This window comes from Candoia aspera, chromosome 2, assembly GCF_035149785.1.
Source record: "Candoia aspera isolate rCanAsp1 chromosome 2, rCanAsp1.hap2, whole genome shotgun sequence".
NCBI lineage: Eukaryota > Metazoa > Chordata > Lepidosauria > Squamata > Boidae > Candoia > Candoia aspera.
In genome coordinates this window covers 44,491,014-44,513,603 of record NC_086154.1, presented here as the reverse complement: position 1 = coordinate 44,513,603, position 22,590 = coordinate 44,491,014, and the positions used below count along the sequence as shown (strand labels likewise).

Below are 22,590 nucleotides of genomic sequence, written 5' to 3'. Positions count from 1 at the left end.
AGCATAATGGGATTATATCTGCAGGCACAGAGTAAAGAAGAGTTTTTTCAATACAATACAATATAATCAATTGTAAACACTCCTAGTGTGGTCGTGTGATCCATAGACTAGATAAGAATGAAAGAGAAAACTAAGGCTTTTGTAGAGAGGACCTTACCTGAATATTGCAAATGTTCATTAGTATTTTTTGCTTCATTTAATAGTTAGTGAACTTCTCGATTAAGACAAAATTAGATCTTTCAAAACAATCGGTGTTTTGAAACTACTTGCTTTCTTTGCTGTTTACCATGGGAGTTAACATTCCTCATGTTATATCACTCAAATGATTTGAAAATAGTCTGTGGAAAATTTCCATTCACATACCTATCACCATTTTAGTACGAACAGAAACAGACATCTGAACATTTCATCTTGTTTAGCCTGGGAAGAGTAGCTAGCATTATCATTAGCTGGAAAGAAGGAAGGAAAGAAACAGGTATTTCCAAGTATCTATTCTTGATCATGCATTCAGTAGCAGTGTGAATTTATGTAATTATTTGGGCCCAAAAGAGTATTTAAATGTTCGTTTCTCATTGAGTTTAATCATTATGCATTCATTTGATCCATCAGGTTGTGTGTCCTTTATTCTAGCATCTACATTTCTACATTCCTTATTCCAAAGACTCTAATGTCAATATCAGACCTTTAAAGCAATTACATATTTTAAAGATTTTTCAACAGTAGATTTAAAAACGTGTAAGTTTGTAAATGAACTAGGTCCAAACCATTTTAAGGCTGATTCTCCCCCTCCCAAACCAAGGTTGGGAAAAATGAAAAGTTTTTCAGCATCTTGAATTATTCCTGGCCTTAAATGTTTGCCTTTCATTTCCGACACTTTATAAGATGGTTGAATTTTTTTCTTTTTCCTCATTTAATTTTAACACTTGTCTTGATCAATCTCAGTACCTTTCTCAAAGTAAAGCATTATTTTCAAGTATGTAGCCAAGGAAAGAAATAGAGCCAGCAAATATGCAGAGTTCAAAGTTACATTTTTGTAGTCGTGGAAGTGAAATGTGCTAATTCTCATCTCTTGATGCTACTTTGCAGAATTCTACCCGTTTCTGCAAGTTGCTGCCTTGTCTTACTAAATACAAATCTGTTTCTGTGTAATGCCTATACTGCATGCTCTTTCCAGCCCAAGTCCCATCTCATTTTATTTCCAGAATAGCTGGACTATTTATAAGGCTTTAATTTTTTCCTCAGAAATTTTCAATAGCTATCAAGTTCTCTTTCCTTTTCTTTTCTTCTTTTCTTTTCGCTGATGCCATATTTCACATCACATGAAAACCAAATTTTCCCTATTGCATGAATGATAATTAAGCAAGCCTCTTTTCATAATTAGGTCATGATTGGATCCTGTCAGAAAATTCAGTAATCATAGTACTCGATTTGCGGAACATTCTGTTAGGATGCTTAATTTTGCTTTATTGGGGAATTTCCTCTTTGAAATAATATTTTTTGATTTAAAACTTTGGAGCTTCTCTTCTGTAACTGCTTTTATTTTGTCACTGCAGGAGTTACAAGTCAAGTGTGTTGTGTTCTACAATAAAGCTAGTAGTTATAATTTTGTTTGCTATATAAACTAGTAAGCCAGTCTGGTTACAAGTCTGATGTAAGACCGGTTGCCACATTTGAGGCAGTTCTAGGATTAAGGCCATAGCTTCTTTGTGTTAGTAAGAATGAATTGCTTCACCCCATACCTTTCTTACTGTATAGCCTTCTAAAACTACATTACAACTTGTAAATGCCTAGGCCACATAAGCAGGAGGATTCACTTGGAATCCCCACTCATTTATCCCCTTTGGGTTGGGGATAAATTTGACCTTCTCTGTGTTGTCAATATGTTCTTAGGACTGGCACCCATAGGGTACTAGTTTTAAGTTGTTAATGACAGAAATGAAGAAATGGTGAATTGGAAGCTTATTCTGGATCTTTTTTTGCTATATACTTTTCATCAGTAGTATCCTGATTTATTCCCAGCTGACAACTTTCTAGTCTCCCTTCCTTCTTTCTGTACTTGGGACTCCTACTTAAGAATCAGTTGGTTCCAACCAGACAGACAACCAGACACCCAAACAGTTGATTTGGGATCTGTCACAAGCAAACATATATTACATAGTCAAGTGAAATATAAGAAACAATTGGTACCATTTGTCAAAAATCAGATGAAGAAAGATCTGTCCAATTTTCTTTTTCAGATACTTAGATTTCTCATTGATTTGCTGAAGAGCAAAATTCTAGTCTTTACAGAATTTTACTCTGGCTGGTAAAGAGTCACACTGCACTTCTCAGATTTTGCTCACTGTCACTTCTCATACCCTATCAATCAGAATTCTGCTAGATGCTTTCTCAGGTAATAATCCCTATGTAGTTTTTGGATTCACCCATGTTGCCTTTTCATTTATGTAACAGAACAATAATTGTGTTATTCCAGTCATCGGGTGCAGATATGTATTTGCTCACCCATTAAAAAGTCACAATCACTCTATTAGCAAACCACATTCATATTTTAACATTTCTCCATGTGTACCATCTACATCTGTAGCCTTTTCAACATTCAACATTTATAACTTCCTTTTTGTAATTTTTTCTTGTACATAGTATTCATTTCAATTCAACTCTTTAACATACCACATAATTTCTAAAACACTCCTTCTACCATTCCCTCACATCCGTTTCATCCCAAATCTTTTAATTTTAATTCCAGTCACTTTGTTGGAGAATCCTTGTTTATTCCTCTTCATCCATTTCCAAAACAATTTATTAACATCAGAATAATTCTGTATTTTCTCTGCCTCTTTTACTCTTAACTGTTCTTTGTTCTCTTTAATGACATTGTTTGCAGTTACCTTTTTCTCTTCATACACACTGTAGAATATGTATCTCTTGTTCTTATTTTTTGTAGTATTTTCCCTCATCCATGGCCTCTTTCACTTCATTCTGCTAAGCATCCTTTCTCTTATTTCTCAGTAATATAACTCTACGCACTTCTGTGGCACTTTCATTATTCTTTTCACTCTTCCACATCTTCTTGCCTAATGCCAATTTCCTATTTATTCTGTAGGGAGAGTAATCTGTCTTCTATATCCTTTTCATACAGGGATCGTACTTTCTCTTTGTGCAGTCACATTTTGTGCAGTCACACTAGTTTCTTTCGCTTTCCCCCCCCCTTTTTTTCATTTCAGTTTTCCTAAGATCTGCTCTTGATCATCTGCCCCACATTCAGAACCTACCATCACCTTTGTATCTCACTAATTTTCTCAGTCTTTCATCATAAACATTAAATTCATCTTTTTTTCTTGTGTACTGTGAATAGATTTATGCTTCAACTAGGTATTCCAAACAGCCTTTTTTTTAAGCTGACACCAGTCATCATTCTCATTTATTCTTGAATCTCCAAATCAGTGTTTCTCAACCTGGCCCATTTGAAGATGGGTGGACTTCAACTCCCAGAATTCCCTAGCCAGCATGTTCTGGGAGTTGAAGTCCACCCATCTTCAAATCAGTCAGGTTGAAAAACCCTGCTCCAAATGGTCCAATCACTTTTTCTGTACTCTCTCATCTCATTCCCACCATCCATTCATGTCACCTTTCCCCCAGATTACATTCATTCATACATGGTTCACAGTTTTTCCCCAAACAATATCCCTGGTTATTTCATGATCACAGTTTACTGGAGTGTAATGTGAAACTGTCATCAGCCTATGAGTTTCTAATTTCATATGCATCTGAATCATACTTTCTGGCATGTATTTTCGCTCTTTAATTCATAAATCTACTCCTTCATTCCTGTACTGTACACGTACGTATTCATCAGCTCCCTTCCACGGGATGAGGCCAGCTTCATTCATATCTATTCACAATTACACATGTATGTTTTTTTATTCCTTAATTCAGTAATTCATCTTCTTTGCATTCCAAGTTACAATCTCCTATATGCAGTGTTCATCAGGGATGGCCCATGACTATTATCCTTTACTTCCCATCATGGTTTTGGTCATCACTTTCGTGTAATGCTTTTAAATAAGATAAAGAGAAGATTGGGTTACCAGTTCTGCTAATGATAAGGACAAAATGCTGGTAAATTTTGGAAGATTTTTGGGCAGATGCCTCAAGCACAGCAAAAGCCCAATGTTTATACTGTTCTATGCAAGCCAGGCTCTCTAATCTAGAGTCTGACAAACCAACATACTGTATCCCATATGCCACTAACTATGAGATACGTGTAATGTACTGCTATGCTGGGGATACTGCTTCCTTTTATAAACAGCATTTCATTTTAGTAGTCACCCAGTATATCATCTTTCTCATATCATAGTCCTGACAACATCAGTCTACTATATTCCAGCCCTTGTCTGACTGCTTTCCCAGGGCTTATCACATAGCAGGTAAAACCTTCTGATTTGCTTTCCCATTGTTACACTTGTGAATTTTGTGTCCTTTGGGGACATCTCAGATATAAGCAGGGTTTCTGTGCCTAATAGCTCAATTTCGAGGCCTTTGTTACTGAATGAAGCTTTCAGTAGCAGTTTAAGAGAATGGCTTAGTTGTAGTGCAGCTTTGCTTGTACTTCCATTCATATCCTATGTAAATTTTCCCACCTGCAAGCTTGCTAAAATTGAAGATAGTCTTTCTAAGGTACATATGTAGAGAGATGTTCCTCCATGTATTTTTTCTGCTTCTGATTGCTTCCATCTTTGCTGACACATTGTTTTTCTGCCAAGGAGAAAAGGGAACAGCATTGGCACCTGTACACACGAGATGAATATAGCTCTCATACAAATAAAATTACGGGCTGTTGAATGGCAACAACTTAATGAAAATGTGAACAGTTAAACAAATGAAGTTGAGCTCATAATACTTCTGGGTGAAATTTCACTGTATCACTGAGCAGAAAGACAATTAAGAGCACCATTGAAGAGTATTTTGCTCTGAGATCCACACCCACCCTCCTAGCTGGGCTGCATATACTGTAGCAGTTTAAACTGCAGAAATGGCTATTCTTGCTTGAATTCTAGAAACGTTAGCCAAGCAGGAACCAAAAAATAAAAGATGTTTTAGAATAGAAGTTTTAAAGATGCTTGAATGAGTTCAACTGTGTAGCAGTAGTAGTTACAATATATTTCCTTTATAGGTCCCTAATTCAGATATTAGAGAAGAAATGGTTTTTCAGTAAAACAAAACTTCAAAGTGATGATAATTCCTTCCACTGCCACAATTATAGACTGATTTATTTTTAATTGACTTGAATGCCATGTCTGTGAGCAAATTAGAGGGAAAAGTGGAGGAGAGGCCTTGCCAAGGTACTTGCTGAAGCCCCTCCTAGCCCTGCTGCTATCTCAGAAAGATCTGAAGGCCCTTGACATGCTACACTGGTAGAGAGAAAGATAATTTTCTCTTCCCACTCTCCAGAAGGTGAAACATTTTGTTTTTGTTTGCAAAGGTGTACAGACATACTGCCCCATCTAGTGACCTTAGGGAAACAATTTTTTCCAGCCATTCCCAATATTGTTAATTTGTCTTCCGTTCAGTAACTGATTTCAGGTTACACTGTGTATAAAAGAGGTTCTGTTATATCACTGGGTGAGATTAACCGAACTTTATTTAGAATTGAAAGGAAAGAATTCCTTCTGTGTTGCTACTAGCTGAGGTTTACTCATAAATACTTATAAAGCTCCTGTTAATCCCCTTAAAACCTGAAAGGAATCTGTGCAGGTTTTCATTATTCCACTTCAGAAAACTTCATGTGTCAATTGCAATCCTTTATCCCTTCTGGGGTCTAGGGAACGCAGAGAGCAGTGGGAGTTAATCCAGTTGCACTGGAAGGTATAGACAACATTTTGTGCTTTATAAACTTTTTCTGTAAAGTAATGATGATGATTGTTGTGTTTTATGCCATGTGTTTATAGAAAAATGTGAAATTGTTGTTAAGGATGCAGAATGGAAAGGATAACTATACCCTAGGTCAGTTTGGCTCACTGCGCTGAAGCCATTTCAGACTGCTAAGGACAGAATAATTTTTCTTTATGGTTGATATGATCTTATTACCTCCAGTCAGATTAACAGTTGCCACATTGTAAAGAATTATCTATGATCAGATATTACTACTATTTCAGGTTTAAGACTGCTGATTAATGATCTGTCCTATGTAAGGTCCCCAGTCTCCTGCTTTCCTGATTCATAAAACATAAATATTAAAGTTTCTATAAAACTGTCAACCTTACCAGGTAGACCAGATTGGAAACACAACCAAATGAGCTAATTCCACTTTATTGTAAAGCTACATTGACAGAATCTTGCAAGTCTGAAAAATATAGTTCTCCCCCACCCCCATCTCCTTTACAGCCCGAGAAACTAGGGAGGGTCTCTTCTGAGCCTCTTGCCCTTCCCACTATCCAGCTGCAGACTATACTGTCTCTTATCTGACCTTTCCCTAGGTAGTGTCTCTGTAAAACCTGTTGGTGCAAAGGTTCCTAATGACTGAAAAGCAGTAAACAGGCAATTTCCAAAAATTATTAGGAAAGGAAGTATGCAAACTTAGTGTCCTTTCAAAGGTGCCAACTGCAGTTTGAACAAGATGGTAGTCCCTCGTTTCCCAGAGCTTTAAACCCACTGGAGACTGCTATCTTGCAGTCTCCTCATGAGGAGCAACTGTCTGGAGCACTTATGGGCAATCTCAAGTCCTCTCCTTGTCTGGAGAGGAATTATCAAAGAGCTGGTCTACTCACTGGGTCTTCGTTCTGCTGTTGTCATTGGCTCTGTTTTTTGTGGAGCTATCTTCAGTCCACCATTTCTTCCCCAGAAGCAAGGGTTTTAACAACTTTTAAAATATTAATGAATATACAGTTTTTATATCTGAGGGTAACTGGCAGAGAATTTTATCTCCAGGTCCCCTTCTGCTGCACCACAAAGATTCATTCTTTAGATCTACCCCCATATATACCAGTGGCCTTTCCTTGGTGAAGTTGACAATACATGATTAGAAGCAGCTTGAAATGAGAAGAGAGGCCTATAGCATGTGCTTATCACTATTTTGTTACAAGTTAAGGTAATTACTATTACATTAACTTAGACGAAATGTCTAAGAAGGGGGCGAGACTTTAGCTTGGGAGAGCTCTGTGCTTATCAGCTGATTTTATGCATTTCATACTCTTACTTATCTGTGCAATAAGTACATCAATATTTCACCTCACCTGATTGCTGCAAAGATACTTAAAATATTATATAAACAATAACCTCTTGCAATTTTTTTTGTGAGATGTACTAGCAAAAAAAAAAACCATACAGTTTTTTGTGTTGCCTTTTTGTGTTAATTTGCAGTCATTATCACAATAGTGACCCTTGGCAGAATTAGATTTTTTCCTTTCCACAGGACTTTGCATCTATAATAGAGTTTTTTTTCCTTGCCATGAGTCATTGGAAAAGCTGTTTGGAAGAAGACTGGGATTCAGCCTTTGGTATCTCTCTTTGACTGTTTCCTGAGAATAGGTGAGATTTCACAATAGGTAAAAATGCCTGTTCTGAATGGACTAATAATTTAGGCTCTCTCCAAGTGATAACAGTGATCAGAGCAATTGTGCAAGGGAAATCAATATGTTATAATGCATGAACAAACAGGTGAGTTGTAGAATACCTAGAGATCAATAGAGGATGTGAATTATTCCACAGTGTGCAGGTGTAAGGAGGTGTAGCTGTTTTTCTCTACCTTTTTAATGTTATATGAAAAATTGAGATGATTCAACAGAGATATAATCCTTCATAAAGCAAAGACACATGACTGGGCACTGATGTTCTCTGTGACATTCAGGGCACAAAATATTAATACAACCAGTACAGTATTCCACTTACATTCTCAGTTACATTATTTGGAGCATCCAAATGTGGATACATGAATATACTGGTGGTCACCTTGCAATGAGAGTGAAAATAAGTTAGTTAACAGGCTTTACAGATAGAGAATTGTGTATCAAGTACCTGTTAGCCCCACTAGGTAGACCAGATTGAGAAATCAACTCCACGGGTAGGCTAAAGCTACTTTTGTTGAGAATGGCTATAGTAACAGAATATTGCAAGTCTGATTGTGTTGTACTTTCTCCTCCTCCTTGTAGTTCAGTGAATTAGGGCAGTGTCTGAGCCACTTCCAAATGCTATCTGGATGTTCATGACTTAGAATAAGTTTTATTCCTTGTCACCTTGGCAATGGAGCTTGCATATCTCCGTCAAGGTCATCTTCCTTACTTTCCAAGTACCTTTCTGGGTCCTATGCTAAGATCCTAATTATTTTTCCTCTCAACGGTTTGTAACTAATTTCTGTTTTTCACTAAAATAAAAAAGATAAAAAGCAACTGAAGGAACTTGAAACCTTGAGCACAATTTCAGTACAGATAGGAAGGACTGTTTATCCTTTCCTTCTCAGGGTATTTCCTGCTAATATCTCCCAATTTATATAGGGTCAGAATCTTTTTCTTTTTCAGGAGAGATAGCAGCTGGCCAAAGCAAAACTGAGTAAAAAAAGTTTATAAAGCATAGAGTATTGGGCCTGGGGACTTGCTAAGATGCTTACTTTGAGAAATTGAAAAAGTAGTTATACTCCTGATATCAACAATTGGATTCAAAAATGTGTGGCTTACCTGTTTTTGAAAAGGCAATTTTATCTACTAATAACAAAATGATGTATGTTTTTCTGTGGCATGGATTTTATGATATTTTCAAGTGTTAGAGAATTATTAATTACTTTTCACCCCAAGATAGATTTGAAAATATGTTTGATATTGTTTAATATATGACATAGATAGCTCCTCCCCTTTCTTTTCGAGTGTCTATGTTTAGTTTAGTTTTTGTAGTTTTTTATTTCTTTCCTGTTTTTTTTGTATTTTGTAGTTTTTCTATTTCTGTCTGTAAAATTCATTACAATAAATATTTAAATTTAAAATACATAAAAAAAGAAAAAAGAGTTAAAATGCCTAGAGTAGGAAGAATAAAGAATGTGCCTCCCACAGATTTTTTTTAATGCTGAAGGAAATGTACAGAGAATTGTATCTGCTACCTTTGAGGTGATAAACTTGCCCCTAGACTGTACCATTTCAGGCAGAACTTACATAATTAAACGTTGCCCTTCCAATATATTTTCCTACGTATGTAAGACTAGTCATCAGGGAGTAGGCTTGAATCCATTCTGTGGCTAGAGTCAAATCATCAAGCAGAAAACATGGGATGAAACTTGGCATAATAATGAATATTTTCTTGCTGGGTTCATTTTCCCACTCCCCACCAGTTTGAATGCTCATTGTTTATGGTTGGTCTAAGGTATGACTATGCTGTCTACCTGTAGTATCTCAAACTAGATTAGATGTATTTACAAACAGAACAGTGACTTCATAAAATAATATATCACACAGAATGATAAGCTGTGCTGTTAAATGTAATGAAACTGTGAAACAAAACAAACGTGTTTCATAACATTGCCAACTGTTGGTAAATTTTCCTGTCTGGAAGTATGGAAAGGAAAAGTGAATGAATGGGGAAAGGAGGAGAGAGCTGGCAGTGGCAGACAGTGTAGTGAGGGGAAAGCAAACCTGGGAGTAAAATGCAGGGGGAAAAGGCTGGGAAGACAGGACTAAAAGAAACAGTTAATAGACAATGGAAATGGTGAATTCACAGGCAGACATGGGGCCTACACAGTGAACCTTCTGGAAGCCATATGCAGCCTGCTGTCTGTGGATTATATCTCTACTACTCATACATTTACAAGGACTGTAGCAGCTTAGCAATAAAACTATTCAGGATTACATAATGGAGGGAAAGATTGGAATTCAGATGGTTGCAATGACAATGAACCTTTTTTAGCAAATGACTTCTGCATTGGCCAACTATTCATTTAAGTTGCTCTTTCCGCAACCAAAGGATTGCTATATACTTGATAGGGTTTTCTAATAGCTGGAAGAAGATGGAAGATTTGCAGCATCAGGGAAAAAGCAATAACTGTGCAATAGATTACATATAGTCTGTGATTTTATTTATTTTTTATGAATCATGCTCATTCAAAGAAATAGTTGGCTCCATAATCAAGCCTTTAAGCCACTGACAGTTAAGGTTATCCTTATTAATGGGTAATGACTTTAAGCCAATGACACTGGCTATCCTTATTAATGGCTATTGTAATTATTCGTCTTCATCAAAGTGTATATTGGCATTATCAATTTATTCTGCTCTATTGCAAAACATGCAAGAATAATTGCTAAACAATAACATGTATGCTACAAGTATTGCTGTGTTGTCAGCAAAGACTAGTAACTTTTGATCCCCTTACATGGAGATTATATGTGCTCATCCCCACAATTTGTACCAACTTCCATAGCAACTTGCTTAGTGTTAGAAGGGTCAGTCACTTCCTAACCTGCTCTATACACTGTCTCCATAAATCAAATTCATTCTAAGACTATTTGATGGTCATCATTTTAATTTAATCACCATTTCTATCTGATAATTCCTATAGTTTGCACCCTCCTTCATCCTTGTTTGATTCTGTTTCTCTTAGGAAATTAATATTATCTGATGAGTCATTTTTAAAATCTTTTTTATTTCCTTATTATACAAAAAGGGGGAGGGGGGAAAGAAAAAAATGAGAGAAAAAAAAAGACAAAGAGAAAATCAGGAAATAAAAATATATTTTTAAATTTTTAAACACATCATTAAATGCTAACCCCATGGAACACTATTGATTAGTCTTTCCATTACATTAGTAAAGACACAGTTCATTAACAGAAAGCAAAGACATATCAGCAATCAAAGATAGCAAATCTGAGGTCTCACTGTCTTTCCAATATGGACATAGCATATCTTAACCTTGCAAAGCATTCAGCAAAGTCTCTCACGATAACCCCTTAATGAAACAATAAAACATGGCTTAGGTTATTTTTATTAGTAACTTGAATGGAGGGATCAAGGAGATGATTATCAAGTTTGCAGGGGATACAAAACTAGGAGTAGCGAACACTTTAGAAAAGAAAGGGATGATTACAAAATGTCTAGACAATCTTGAAGAGTGAACCAAAATAAACAGGATGAAATTTGACAGAGAAACGTGAAGACCTGCATTTGGGGCTGGGGGTGGGGAATGAAAGGCACATGGAAAAGATCCCAGGGCAGAGGTGTCTGATTATCATTTTGGATGCTGGCAAAATGATGTCCAGACTATAAAGGGTCAGAAGCAAGTGAACAATAAAATACTGACCAAACTATTCCCTAGAACAGAGATGAACATGAGCTCCTCGTTAAAAAAACGGTTTGGGTGGATAGATAAATAGGCAGACAGACAGACGTGTGTATATCGGTATTTCCTTAATTCAAAGTGGGCTTTTATAATTTTTTTAAAAAGTTTAAGAACAGCAAAAATTAAGAACAAAGAAAAGAATGAATGTCTGTGCATGATACGCAGATTTGGGGAATAAATTGTGTAGCCAGTATCCTGCTTCTCGTCACTTTCTGCAATCAGAGACAATCTTTGTTTGGAGCTGAAAGGGATTGAATAGGGGCTTGCATAGTTTATTTATGTATTGATTGATTAAATTTATACACTGCCCATCTCACTATAAAAGTGACTCTGGGCAGCTTACAAATAAAAAAGTCATAAAAAACCATTATAAAAACACAAAAAAATACAAAAAATAAAAGAAGATAAAAGAGGAAAACTAAAAGGTGGAGAGAGCGTCTTTAAGCCACCAACCACCCCCAGGGCTGTCTATTACTCTTGGACCTCCAAGCTAGTTGGCAGAGCCAGGTCTTGACACTCTTCCTGAAGACCAGAAGAGTGGGAGCCAACCTCACCTCAGGGGGCAAGATGTTCCACAGGGCGAGGGCAATGGCAGAAAAGGCTCTCCTCCTTGACCACGCCAGTCGGAATTCTTTAGCCAACAGGTTCTGTGACATGCCCTTCCTGCTGGACTGGGTGGGACGGGTTGATGTGATTGGGACAAGACGGTTCCGCGGGTAACCTGGACCCATGCCGTGAAGGGCTTTAAAGGTCATAGCCAACACCTTGAATTGGACCCTGAAGCACAGCAGCACCCACTGCACCTTGCACAGCAGAGGTGTTACATGCACAGCCCTAGAAGTGCCCATAACTGCCTGCACTGCTGCATTCTGTACCAGCTGCAGCTTCTGGATGTTTTTCAAGGGTAGCTCCATGTAGGACAGCCTCGTGTGGCACAGAGTGGTAGGCAGAAGTATTGTAACCTAAACTCTCCCCATGACCCGAGTTCGATCCCAGTGGAAGCTCGGGCCGACTCAGCCTTCCACCCTCCCAAGGTTGGTAAAAAGATTACCCAGCTTGCTGGGGAAGGCAATGGCAAACCACCCCTCTATAGTCTGCCAAGAAAACATCGTGAAAGCGGCATCCCCCAAAGGGTCAGACATGACTTGGTGCTTGCACAGGGGACCTTTCACCTTTCACAACCCCATGTAGAATGCATTGCAGTAGTCCATACGGGAGATGAACAGAGCGTGAGTAACTGAGAGAAAGGCTTCCGGATCCAGGAAATGGCGCAACTGGCACACAACACAAAGTTGAGAAAAGGCCCTTCCAGCCACGACTGCCACTTGCTCCTCAAGCAGGAGTCATGAGTCCAGGAGGACCCCCAAGTTGCGCACCAGGTCCGTCTGGGGCAATGCTACCCCATCAAGGACTAATGATGGTTTGTTGTTTATTCGTTTAGTCACTTCTGACTCTTCGTGACTTCATGGACCAGCCCATGCCAGAGCTTCCTGTCGGTCATCAACACCCCCAGCTCCCCCAAGGATGAGTCCATCACCTCTAGAATATTATCTATCCATCTTGCCCTTGGTCGGCCCCTCTTCCTTTTGCCTTCCACTCTCCCTAGCATCAGCATCTTCTCCAAGATGTCCTGTCTTCTCATTATGTGGCCAAAGTACTTCAGCTTTGCCTTTAATATCATTCCCTCAAGTGAGCAGTCTGGCTTTATTTCCTGGAGGATGGACTGGTTTGATCTTCTTGCAGTCCAAAGCACTCTCAGAATTTTCCTCCAACACCACAGTTCCAAAGCATCTATCTTCCTTCTCTCAGCCTTCCTTACGGTCCAGCTCTCGCAGCCATATGTTACTACGGGGAACACCATTGCTTTAACTATGCGGACCTTTGTTGTCAGTGTGATGTCTCTGCTCTTAACTATCTTATCGAGATTGGTCATTGCTCTTCTCCCAAGGATTAAACGTCTTCTGATTTCCTGGCTGCAGTCAGCAACTGCAGTAATCTTCGCACCTAGAAATACCAAGTCTTTCACTGCCTCTACATTTTCTCGCTCTATTTGCCAGTTATCAATCAAGCTGGTTGCCTTAATCTTGGTTTTTTTAAGGTTTAGCTGCAAGCCAGCTTTTGCACGTCTTTCTTTCACCTTCATCATAAGGCTCCTCAGTTCCTCTTCACTTTCAGCCATCAAAGTGATATCATCTGCATATCTGAGATTGTTAATGTTTCTTCCAGTGATTTTAACCCCAGTCTTGGATTCCTCAAGCCCAGCATGTCGCATGATGTGTTCTGCATACAAGTTGAATAGGTAGGGTGAGAGTATGCAGCCCTGCCGTACTCCTTTCCCAATCTTAAACCAGTCTGTTGTTCCGTGGTCTGTTCTTACTGTTGCTACTTGGTCGTTATACAGATTCTTCAGGAGGCATATAAGGTGACTTGGTATCCCCATACCACTAAGAACTTGCCACAATTTGTTGTGGTCCACACAGTCAAAGGCTTTGGAATAGTCAATAAAACAGAAATAGATGTTTTTCTGAAACTCCCTGGCTTTTTCCATTATCCAGCGGATATTGGCAATTTGGTCCCTAGTTCCTCTGCCTTTTCTAAACCCAGCTTGTACATCTGGCAATTCTCGCTCCATGAACTGCTGAAGTCTACCTTGCAGGATCTTGAGCATTACCTTACTGGCATGTGAAATGAGTGCCACTGTTCGATAGTTTGAACATTCTTTAGTGTTTCCCTTTTTTGGTATGGGGATATTAGTTGATTCTTTCCAATCTGATGGCCATTCTTGTGTTTTCCAAATTTGCTGGCATATAGCATGCATTACCTTGACAGCATCATCTCGCAAGATTTTGAACAATTCAGCTGGGATACTGTTGTCCCCTGCTGCCTTGTTATTAGCAATGCTTCTCAAGGCCCATTCAACCTCACACTTTAGGATGTCTGGCTCTAGCTCACTGACCACACTGTCAAAGCTATCCCCAATATTGTTGTCCTTCCTATACAGGTCTTCTGTATATTCTTGCCACCTTTTCTTGTTCTCTTCTTCTTCTGTTAGGTCCTTGCCATCTTTGTTTTTGATCATACCCATTTTTGCCTGGAATTTACCTCCAATGTTTCTAATTTTCTGGAAGAGGTCTCTTGTCCTTCCTATTCTATTGTCTTCTTCCACTTCCGTGCATTGCTTGTTTAAAAATAATTCCTTATCTCTTCTGGCTAACCTCTGGAATTTGCATTTAATTGGGCATATCTCCCCCTATCGCTGTTGCCTTTTGCTTTCCTTCTTTCTTGGGCTACTTCTAGTGTCTCAGCAGACAGCCATTTTGCCCTCTTGGTTTTCTCTTTCTTTGGGATGTATTTTGTTGCCGCCTCCTGAACAATGCTGTGAATGTCTGTCCAGAGTTCTTCTGGGACCCTATCTATTAAGTCCAGTCCCTTAAATCTATTCTTCACCTCCACTGCATATTCCTTAGGAATATTAGTGAGCTCATATCTAACTGATCTGTCAGTTGTCCCTAATCTCTTTAGTCTGATCCTAAATTGTGCAATAAGAAGTTCGTGATCTGAACTACAGTCAGCTCCAGGTCTTGTTTTTACCGACTGTATAGATGTCCGCCACCTTTGGCTGTAAAGGATGTAGTCAATTTGATTTCGGTGTTGCCCATCTGGTGAAGTCCATGTATAAAGCCGTCTCTTAGGTTGTTGGAAGAGAGTGTTTGTTATGCAGAGTGAGTTGTCTTGGCAAAATTCTATCAGCCTATGTCCTGCTTCGTTTTGTTCTCCTAGGCCATGCTTACCTGTAATTCCAGGTGTCATCTGACTGCCCACCTTAGCATTCCAGTCTCCTGTGATGAGAACAACGTCTCTTTTAGGCGTATTGTCCAGTAGGTGCTGCAGATCCTCATAGAACTGATCTACTTCAGCTTCTTCAGCATCTGTGGTTGGGGCATATATTTGGATCACTGATGTTAGATGGCTTGCCCTGAATTCGAATTGAGATCATTCTATCGTTTTTTGGATTGTATTCCAGCACTGCTTTAGCCACTTGACTATTAATTATGAAGGCTACTCCATTTCTTTTGTGGTCCTCTTGTGCACAGTAGTAGATCTGGTGGTCATCTGATGTGAAGTGGCCCATTCCAGTCCATTTCAGTTCACTGACACCCAAAATGTCTATCTTTAATCTTGACATCTCACCAATAACCACATCCAATTTGCCCTGGCTCATAGATCTTACACTCCTGGTTCCAATGGTGTGTTGATCCTTAGAACATCAGATTCGCCGTTCACCACCAGCACCGTTGGCTGCTAGCTGTCCTTTCGGCTTTGAGCTACTGCGTTGTCACATCTGGGGCTAGTTGAACTCATCCTCTGTTCCTCCCGAGTAGCATTTTGACCATCTTCCAACCTGGGAGTCTCATCTTCCGATGGTATACCGACATATCTCTGGTTGTACTGATCCATTTAGTTTTCACGGCAAGAATACTGGGGTGGGTTGCCATTATCTTCGCCAGGGATCGCATTTAGTCTGACCTCTCTGTCATGACCTTCCCGTCTTGGGTGGCCCTTCACGGTTTAGCTCATGGCGTCATTGAGGTGCTCAAGCTCCAGCACCACAACAAAGGTAACAATGCCAGATAGAGAGGAGCCCCACATCCACAGCTGCTCCGTCTTACCAGGGCTCAGCTGAAGCCTGTTGTTCCCCATCCAGACCCACACAGCCTCCAGGCACTTAGTGCAACTGGGGCAGAAATGTACAATTGGGTATCATCAACATACTGATACTGATCCTGTGGTGACAGATGATCTCACCCAGCACCTTCATGTAGATGTTAAAAAGGAGCGGAGACAGCACTAAACCTTGAGGCACCCCACAGAGCAGGGGCCATGGGTTGGATCTCTCGCTCCCTATCAACACCGATTGGGAGCCTCTCTAGCCACCTTGGTGTGAGAGACAGTAGGAATGTTAAACAGAAACGACCGAGATAAAGGAGTCTTCGTAAACTGCAGCTCAGTCTGGGCTGCAAAAAGCCTCAGAAGAAACAGTTCAAACAGTTCAAAGAGACTTATTAAACTCACTAATAAATAAGGGCTGGAAATTCCTATTGCATTTTCCAAGATTCTGCACCTTGCTTTTAATCCTGGTATTAAACATGGTTTACAGAAGTCATCTTATGATCCTTGCTTCCTTGTTTGTGCCTTGCCACAACACAGCCTCTCTAAACAGGATTGAAACAAGACATTTTGCTGCCTGGCAATATTTTACAGCATTGTTTTGGCACCTGAGGCAGATACTTCTATAAATGCTTCTCTTCTTCCTCACAGTAAATATAATAATAAAGAACAGTTTAGTCCTTCAGCACAGCTGATGAGGTACCTGAACTGACTACAAATTCACCATGGGAAGCAAATCATTTGGAAACCTATCTAAGTCTAATATATTTGGAGAGCATAAGGTTGGGGAAGGTGAGAATATACAGTATATTATAGATTGTAGAAAATCTGCTCCTATCTGGCACCAGCACATATATTCTCAGATAATTGATGAATAGTAGAGGATTTGATAGTATTGCAGTGCTCTACATTGAGCATTGCCATCTTCTACTCATTTGCATGCACAATGGATGCAAGGCAGGGGCATTTTTACATCTTTTAGACAGTGGGTTGGAGAATTTGTCTGAAGCCTCTGGTACTTGACATACATTAGACTTGCAAGTAATAGTGATTTAAATGTGAACAACAACCAGCATGATGAGATGTCCAACTGAGCATCAAAGAAATAGCAGAAGACAAATTACATCTTCCTGTATTTTACTACGTAGATTAAATCTATTTATTATAAGTATTATAATTCTGGTATGGCTTTATAGAAATATTCAAATGAATGCAAGAAGTAAATAATGAAAAACATAAAACCATAGGATTAAAAATCATTTATAAAGTACAAAAGGTAGGGGAAGTTTGGGCTGTCAAAAAATAACATCAAAACAATCTGTGCATGTAACATTAAACTCTCTTCTACAGGGGATTCTATTTTCTAATGTAGTTCTTTTGAAACCTTGAATTTAAGTGAACGAGGTTTTGGCAGTTCTTGCGGTCAGGTAAGGAATGGGCTGCTTGGTCAATTTTTATACCAATCTTCTCAGGATTGGAGTAGACCAGGCTAAGAGATGGGGCTGAATCCTTAGACCATGTCACTATAAATGATCTGGCAGCAACTAATGAGCAGTGAAAGCATTTTGGCTTCCAATCAGCATCAGTTCCATAACCTTCATGAATCCAACTTGTCTTTTGTAGGTTGAGGGAGAAATAGTAATTAGTCCTTCCACCCACAACTTGTTCTCAGAAGTAATTTTATCAAGTGTCTGTTGAGAGCAGCTTCTACTGATTGATAGTGCCATCAACTGCAGTTTTTGTTTGCAGAAACCTTTTGGGAAATGAGCTAGAGATTAGGAAGCCAGTGGCGGGCCCTGTTTTCAGTCTTCTTTAGGGACTAGAATTTGTTTATCTGATCATTCTATGATGCAGTTTTGTTTTGTTTTTTCCTTTTAATCTAATTGACATATAAACTTCAACAACTCTCATCATCAGATTTGTGCAGACAATTTTCAGCTTGAAGAATTGTATTTGTTGAGATATACCAATTGATATTCTTTCCCAAGTTTCTAAAAATAGAAGAACCCAGATTGTTGTTGCAGATTTAAGAAACAACATCTTATGAGGAAAATCAACATTCCATATTTTTAAAATGAACTTTACGAATATCTTAAGACTTTATAAATGCAGCAAAATGCTTAAAATGAGTATTAGAATAGCCTTCTGAAGCCAAATTTTCCAGCTTTGACTCTGTGAAGAATGTGCCCTTACAATGTGACACTCTTTCTGAGAGTCTCCGGTGTAGAAGCCAGAACTTCCAAAGTGGACTTCTTCTGGTAAGTCCTAACCTGATATATCTATATCGCTTACACTGCTCTGAGATCTTTGCTCAGTTTAAGTTTTAATTCTGCTTTTACTTCAGGATAGTATGAACAAAGAGGAAATCTCTTATTTGAATGGAACAGCTAAGGATCCAATCAAATGGTCAGACTTTGTTTTTTGAAATTAATAGTTCAATCTTTGCAATAAGATCTCCCTGAGGAATTGAGCCCAGAAGCCAAGTGGCAACCAGTGGAGTGATCAAATAATAGATATTTAGTCTGGTTTATTTCTCCCCATCCAATCCCTGACAGTCTGATGATACCTCACCCCAAACTGGCAGATGAACTCTCCCAGCAGTTTCATATAGATATTAAATAATATGAGGGAGGGGACCAAGCCCTGCAATGTCCTACATTAAATCAACCATTATAAAATGATGCCTCAAAGTACCAAAAGTACTTTTGGTACTAGACCCTTTTCAGTCAGGTTTCAGGCCCGGATATGGGACCAAAACTGCATTGGTTGCACTTATGGATGATCTCTGGCAGGAGCGGGATGGGGGCAATGCATCCATCCTCACTCTTCTTGACCTCTCAGCAGCTTTCGATACCATCGCCCATGGTATCCTTTTGGGTCGGCTCAGGGAGTTGGGGGTGGGTGGTGTGGTTTTGCGCTGGTTCACCTTCCTCCGGGGCCAGTCCCAATCGGTGTTGATAGGGAGTGAGAGGTCCGACCCTCGGCCCCTCCTTTGTGGGGTGCCGCAGGGTTTGGTTCTCTCTCGTCTCCTATTTAACATCTACTACATGAAACCGCTGGGTGAGATCATCCATCACCATGGGATGAGGTATCATCAGTATGCTGATGATACCCAATTGTACATCTCCATCCCGGGTGAGGTGTGTGATGCCGTGACTGCCCTCGGTGCCTGGGGGCTGTGGGGTTCTGGATGGGGAACAATAGGCTTCAGCTGAACCCTGGTAAGACGGAGTGGCTGTGGGTTAACGGCTCTTCTGTATCCAGGCAATTGTCATCTTTAGTTCTGGATGGGGTTGCACTGCCCCATTCAGACCCGGTGCTTAACTTGGGGGTCCTTCTGGACTCACGACTCCTGCTCGAAGAGTAGGTGGCAGTCGTGGCCAGGAGGGCCTTTGCACAACTTTGTGTTGTACGCCAGTTACGCTCTTTCCTGGATCAGGAGGCCCTTCAAATGGTCACTTATGCCCTTGTCATCTCCCACATAGACTATTGCAATGCACTCTACATGGGGCTACCCTTGAAGAGTATCCAGAAGCTACAGCTGGTTCAGAATGCAGCTGCGCAGGCAATTCTTGGCACCCCAAGATCAGCAAATGTAACACCCTTGCTGCGCAAGCTGCATGGGGTACCAGTCTGCTTCCGGGTCCAATTCAAGGTTATCACCTTTAAAGCCCTACACGGCATGGGTCCAGGTTACCTGAGGGACTGTCTCATCCCCATCACATCAACCCGTCCCACCCGATCATGCAAAGAGAACATATTACGGACCCTGTCAGCTAAAGAACTCTGGTTGGTGGGGTCCAGGAAGAGGGCCTTCTCTGCAGTGGCACCCTCCCTTTGGAACATTCTGCCACCAGAGATCAGGCTAGCCTCATCCCTTTTGACCTTCCGGAAGTCCCTGAAGACTTGGCTCTGCCGCCGTGCCTGGGGTGGGGAGGAGGGTAGTCATTCTTGGGGATGGCTGGCACCTTTGAGTGCTCTCCCTGTATTTATGATTGTTTGTAGCCATCTGGTTTTTTTCTTTTTTCTTTTTTCTTTTCATTTGTGGCCATCCCTTCCCCCTGCTCTAAGTATCAGGGCTGGTGCAGATCCCAAAACTTGGGAGGGCAGGTGTCCAAGAGGACAGTGACCCCATTGGTGCCCAACCAGGTCTTGATAATACATACTAGGTCTGCATACTTACCCACCACTAGATCATAGATGAATAAGATCTTATTTTATACAGGCCTGGCATTTAGCAGCACCAGTCTGAATCCAAGGCATCTGACAATCCAACCACCTGAGCTCAGAGTTGGAGCCACTGGTTAGAGAACAATACTACAGCAGAGGCATCTGACAATCCGGCTACGTAACCTTATGGTTGGGGCCATTGATTAGAAAAAAAATACTTGTAGCAGAAAGCAAGTGTTATTTTTCCTTCTGTAAAGATCTACCCAAGGCCTTCAGCCATACCTATCTCTGCCTGTCACTGACTATGTGAGTCCAACCTCCTCATTTCCTTGAGCTATTGCCAAGTCTCCTCTGTGGCCACTCACACAACATCATTGGCCTAATAGGTTCTGAGGCTACCACATGCAAACCACTTATGTAGTCACTGGACAACCCAACATTCAACTATACAGAGTATTATAAACCTTCCTACTCCTACCCACCTATATCTACCCACATTCTCCTACCCTCAGTCCTCTCCTTCCCTTCACAACCAGGCTCTTAGTCCATTGAGCTTCTCCTCTGTACTGCTTCTTCCACTTTGGTGCAGTATCACCAAGAATTACTCCAGGTGTCCATGCTATCCATTGTCCCTTTCCCTCACTGCCTGTTCTTCACTTGTTTCAGTAACCACTGATCTGACCAGTTCTCACCAGGTTGTTGCATTTCTCTCTAGCTCAGTCTTCTCTGGCCTTTTCTTTCAGTTCCTTCATTGCTGACCCCTCCAGAGCTGACTGTTAAAATATGGTAACCATAACAATGGTGGCTGCCTGTTTTTTCTCCATCCCCTACCACCCACAGCTTCAGAACTGGGAACTGTCACTTTGTGTTTCTCTGCAATGCTTATTGCCCACACAGAGAGACATTAAAGGTGGATATTAAAAGTCAATATATGTATATAGCCATAGGAATTTTCCATAAGAGACTACTGATATTGATGTAATAGTAATATCAACCACCACCTCAGTATTGTTTCATGATTTCAGATGAACTTTCCCTATACAAAACAAGTTGTGAGGATGTCCTTTTCTTTTCAAGGTTTGAAATACAAAATGTATTTTACTGCATTCCTTCTTACATTGCCAACCCAGTTATTGAATAAGTAAAGACTCTTCCTCTTTCCTCTCTTTCTATTTCTCTCTCTCTCTCTTTCTTTCTCTCTCAGGAATTGTTGATTCATTTTGATTAAAATCCAACTGCCAAAACAAATGAAGACAACAGAAGTTCTTCAAAGACCAGTATCTTCCTTGGTTTCATGCTGATGTAAATGAGTGCCTTCTACCTTTAGCAGACCACAAAAAACACCATGAGTCCATACACAGATGCCTCTATGGATCCGTTGCAATGCTTGAATTTGGACTTAAGGGTCAAATGGGCTTGGACAAAGCTGTGCTCTGAAAAAGGTATGTTGCCATCATCATTCATGTGATGAACATTCATGAAAAGGAGTGCTACAGGCAAATATTGTTTCTAATATGGAATATTAAACATAAGCTTTCATTGAAACACAAAAACCAAAAGGCTGTCAAATGTTCAATGTTACTGTTACCCAATATTTCAGTTTGTGTTTCCCCTTGTTTTTTTAGAGTAACACATCTACAGAATAATGTCTGTATGTATGTATGGCTAACAAGGGGCAAGGCATTCAAACAAAACAATAAAGAGTGTTTAATGTTTACTTTCTATTGTCAGGTGTTGTTTTTAATTCAAAATTTCAAAAATAACTTGAAAACTGACTGTCAATTCTTGTACTGAAGAATCTGGTCTCCAGATAAATTCAAATTTAAATCAGCAACAGCCTAGCTGATCTTAAATTTCAGAGAAATTCGCACTCATGAGAGAAGGGGGACCTGAACTGACTCAGAGGAATCAGAACACAGCTTGCATCTTAGGAAATTCTCTTCTATACTGGAGGGAGCTATGAACCTGGAGAAAAAAAAAATCCCTTTGCAGATATTTCTGGTCTCTTTGGCCAGATTGCCTTTGACCAAAATTTGCATTATAGGACCTCTACATTGTAAAGTTTAGGATGCCAAAGCTACTTTATCTACCTGTTTTGGACAGTTTTTCCCCTTAGGCAAGTGTAATATGTTTTCCATTTCTTTATATAATGAGCTTTATTTACCAAATTGGCAATTCCTCTGTTGAGAAATAACTGATTATAGCATTCAAGCAGATGCTGTCATCTCAAGATATGCAGGTGTCTGTGGAACATAAACAGATGTGATTATTCAGAAAATGAACCCTGAATTCATTTGTAGGGAAGGAGGAAAGCTAATCCAGCCCTAAATTCAAATATAACCTCTTCAGCCTGGCTCTAATAAACATGAGCATGGTGTGTTGCGTGTGCTCTACTGCTCCAAGCACAAACAGAACATCAGCCTTCATGGCATTCAGCAAGA

The 22,590-nt window shown here is 39.8% G+C and overlaps 1 protein-coding gene across 2 annotated transcripts in view; it reads left to right on the top strand.

The window, feature by feature from the left end:
* CHCHD6 (coiled-coil-helix-coiled-coil-helix domain containing 6) overlaps positions 1–21,866 on the top strand; it is a 251,274-nt gene extending 229,408 nt beyond the window's left edge. For both annotated transcript variants that reach the window (XM_063291701.1, XM_063291699.1), the window contains one exon: positions 21,354–21,866. In XM_063291701.1, coding sequence (XP_063147771.1) covers positions 21,354–21,363 — 10 coding nt within the window. In that variant the 3' untranslated portion in view covers positions 21,364–21,866. The remainder of the gene's footprint in view (positions 1–21,353) is intronic.
* The last annotated feature ends 724 nt before the right edge of the window (positions 21,867–22,590 follow it).